Here is a 4,111-nt window from a genome sequence, read left to right as displayed (position 1 = left end):
AATTATTGAATCCCAACACGATGGCGTGTATTTCAATACTTGGAGTATGTATTACACTTACTTAAGAATGTTTTATTTACTTTAAATATTTAATGACCTTTTATCCAAAATCCCTTAACACCCTACAGAATCTGCCTTATGCCAATACATAGGCCTATGTGTAAAGAACAATCTGTACTATTTTATTTGTGAGAGAAGTAGCTAGCTTTTATACAATTTTAGGGCTATTTACCCTAATGACCCCGACGTGACCTTTGACCCCAAACGGTGCCCTCCCCATGTATGGGAGGTGTCACTGGATATACTGAACCAAGTTCGGTAGAAATAGAATGAACAGTTTGGCGCTAGTTGCGTTTTTAATGTTGCAAAAAAAAAGATTAAAATTACTCCTTAATGACATTTGACTCCAAATTCCTGAACACCCTATAGATTCTGTCTTACGGCAATGTATATGTGCAAGGGACTGACTCTGTGTTATATGTGAGAGAAGTAGCTTTTTATACGATTTTTTTTTCTATCTTCATGACCTTTGTGTGACCTTTGACCCCATGTGGTGAATACATCATGTATGGGAGGTTTTCTACTGACCGAATTTGCTTGAAATCGGCCCAAGCGTTTGGCGCTAGTAGCGCTTTAAAATGTTGCCACTCTGATTGACTATAGATAGTGTATTCTATGTTCGAAATACAGCCAACACTGCAGTGTGCTGACCGGTGATTGTCTGGTAGAATACGTCTAGTGATAATCGCATAATCGGGCGTCTCATTATATTGTTTGCGCAGGAAAACCCCTATGAATTGTTTCACAGACACACATTAAATTTTTAGGTATATGTAGTTAATACTTGACTATGATGAATGAACAATAAAACATTCTTACCAGATTTGCAAATTAATATAAATCCCAGAAACAAAATCTGTGGATAAATCAACCAGAGATTATTTATTTAGCCTATTTAGGCCTATTGAACATATTTATATAGGATAACATCAGGAGGGTGTGAAAACCTGTTTTATATGGTCCTGTTTTGTGATACAAAATTACAGTAATAATTAAAATCAACAAGTTGCATATTTAATAAAATTAAATCGTGTCGGAATTCAATATTTCGACATTAATTATGTCATCATTCATTCATGATGATGACATGATTAATGTCGAAATATTGAATCCCGATACGATGGCGTGCATTTCGATACTTGAAGTAGACCTATGTATTATACTATCTTATCTTGAGATTAATCAGTGGACCTTTCGGTACTTAATTACAAATATTAATAAAAAGCTTAATCTAAAACACGGTTTACATAGAATTTTGTAAAAGTACATCCAAACAGTAAAAATCTATGAATAATAAATGAAAGATGAGTCAAATTATTTTAGGAAATGTAGACCGCTTAGTCATATACGGTAATTGATAAAAGTTTAAAGCAGTAGTAATTTAGATTGTATTAATTACAAATTCTATCTATATTGATTAATTTGAAATTAAAATAATTAGCGCACGCGCACATAGGCCTAACATAAACCCACACATATACACGCTCAAAACACGCATGCACGTAATCAAAAAATATGATGTACAGGAACTATATAATCTGTCTCTTATACACATCTAGATGTGTATAAGAGACAGATATATGTGTGTGTGGTAGTGTATTTCATACACATGTACCCGCATATCTAAATCAAATCTTGGTTATATATAAATTTTGTTTTGAAGGCACAGTGTTTAATGAATCGGCATTTCTTGTTTTATACCCATGTCGATTAAATACAATTTCTACTTCATTAGAAAATCTAGGAGGTAGATGCAATATCGTTAAAAAATTTAAACATTGATGATGTTCGATAATCAAGGAAGAAACACAAAGTAACAATAACAAAAATATCATCCGAACATTTATCATTAAGTAATTATGACTGCTGCCGCTGTTTTTGTTAATCTTTTATTAAATATATACTGTGAATTCTGCAAATTAAAACCTCAATTTTATATAAATATATAATTGTCCCATACAAAATAACAAACACAGTCACACAAATATTTGTTTAAATTAACTTGTACATTTTGAGGTAACTGTTGAACTTCGTGCATTGTATTTAAAAAATGTATACCCATCATTTTACACATCCAGTCACTGAAAGTGTTTTATTATTTTTATTACAATTATCCAATTTAAAAATCAGGTAGGCCTACACATTTTTAAAATTTAATAATGACTATACTAAAGTTAATAATTTGTATGTTACTGCAAAATGAGCAAGTTAATTTAAAAATTATTTTTGTAATTTTCAAGGGACAATACATCTTTAAACACTTACTTGATTATCTAACTAAAAGGATTATGTTATCAATTTCCAAGAAAGACGATTGAAACGATCATGTTGTATCACCTAACTCTTAATATAAACTCCTTAATAGTTAAATGGCTAGGGCTAATGTAATAAAATAAAAGCGATAATTATTGATTCATTGACCTTAATTAAATATGAATAAAATAAGATATTAAAGTATCAATATTGTAGAGCACTTTTATTTAGCTAAACAGACAAAATATCTTAAGTATTATTATTTCTATAATTTATATTATTTAAAAAGTACAGTAAGTAAATTCTTGCAGAGCCACGGGGCTCATACGGCTGGATCTTAGCCCCAGTTTCATGTAGCGTGAAGCGAATGAGATGCTGCTCCTGGGTGAGACACCGATACCCATTTACAGTTTGGTAAGTTGAAGCAATGAAGATAATCGACTTTGGCTATGGACAAAAGTGAAATGCACAGCAAAGGAATGAAACCCCGACCTCGACTTCCGAAAAGCAAACCAATTTTTCACTGCGTCTAACCGTCTCAACATTTTGTTATAATTGTTTAACTTACCTTCATAAGATGGTAAAACAGAGCCATGGTGATCGTCTCAGCCCAGTTTGCACAACTGAACTAAGCTTGCACAACGCGGGGTTACGATATTGATACATGAAACAAAAAGAAAATTGATTACAAAGTTGGATTATATTATTACACAAAAGGTAGCCGTATTCTTAGTTTCTAAATTGCTAACCTATATATCGACTTCTGAATGTGGTTTATCAATCAATATTTCAACCATATAGGATTCATTGTTGCCTCACAAAATGATATTGCATACGGGGGCGGATCCAGGATTTGAAGGAGGGTTCAAAAAATTTCCCAAAATACCAAAATGAAAGGGGGTCCTTCCTAGATGCCCGGAAATGAATTTCTTCAAAATTCCTGGTTTAACCCTCTTAAAAAACTTCAGGTTCTTTTAACTCATTCTTAGGCCTATGTCATTTTGAAAAAAAAAAATCAAAGATATAGTCAATATATTATTAGGCCTATATTCCAACAATATTGAGTAGTCAGAACACACTTTCGTACCGTACATAAATTATTACAACATCGAATCAAAACAGTGTTTTTAATTGTATAATTGTAGGATCCAGTAGTATTTTGTTACGTTCTTCACAGAGGGGTGGTTCGTCCGAACCACTTGAACCCCCCTGGATCCGTCACTGGCATAGACCTACTACATTATAATCAAGGGAAATTGTTATTGAACAGACACTACAAATTGATAAAGTGAAACAAAATTGATTACAAAGCCCGGCAATCCAATAAGGCGGACGTAGTTCTTAGTTTCGAAATTTCTCAATATATATAGTGTGTACAATTGATATTGTAATAATTAAAATATCAATTGTACACACTATTATATATTGACATGTTCCACGCCGTAATTTTGGGTTACTCACTCTTTATTGCGCTTATCTGCGCGCCATACCTAATTTAATTGACATCCCATAGTCGATTTCTTTGTGTTCTGTGCCTGTGCAGCACATTTTGTTTTACGAGTTCAGAGTATTACTTACCGAAAGGTCCACTGATTAATCTCAGATAAGAAAGTATAATACATACTCCAAGTATTGGAATACACGCCATCGTGTTGGGATTCAATATTTCGACATTAATTATGTCATCATCAGGAATGATAGTATTACTTACAGTGTCTTACTTGGATACTTATTGAGATTCATGATTATTGTGTTATTGATTTTATTGTTGAAGATTATTATATTAGGGCATACATTT

The 4,111-nt window shown here is 32.5% G+C and overlaps 1 protein-coding gene across 1 annotated transcript in view; it reads right to left on the bottom strand.

The window, feature by feature from the left end:
• Positions 1-3,232, bottom strand: part of LOC117117146 — a 38,530-nt gene extending 35,298 nt beyond the window's left edge. The window contains exons 1-2 of the mRNA XM_033261356.1: positions 2,882-3,232; positions 880-916 (exon numbers count right to left, since the gene is read on the bottom strand). Coding sequence (XP_033117247.1) covers positions 880-916; positions 2,882-2,908 — 64 coding nt within the window. The 5' untranslated portion in view covers positions 2,909-3,232. The remainder of the gene's footprint in view (positions 1-879; positions 917-2,881) is intronic.
• Positions 3,233-4,111: the final 879 nt, after the last annotated feature.

The sequence above is a fragment of the Anneissia japonica genome, unplaced genomic scaffold (genome assembly GCF_011630105.1).
Source record: "Anneissia japonica isolate Jap-2015-1 unplaced genomic scaffold, ASM1163010v1 scaffold287835_len3118868_cov185, whole genome shotgun sequence".
In the NCBI taxonomy this organism is placed as follows: Eukaryota; Metazoa; Echinodermata; class Crinoidea; order Comatulida; family Comatulidae; genus Anneissia; species Anneissia japonica.
This window is presented reverse-complemented; position numbering and strand designations above follow the sequence as displayed.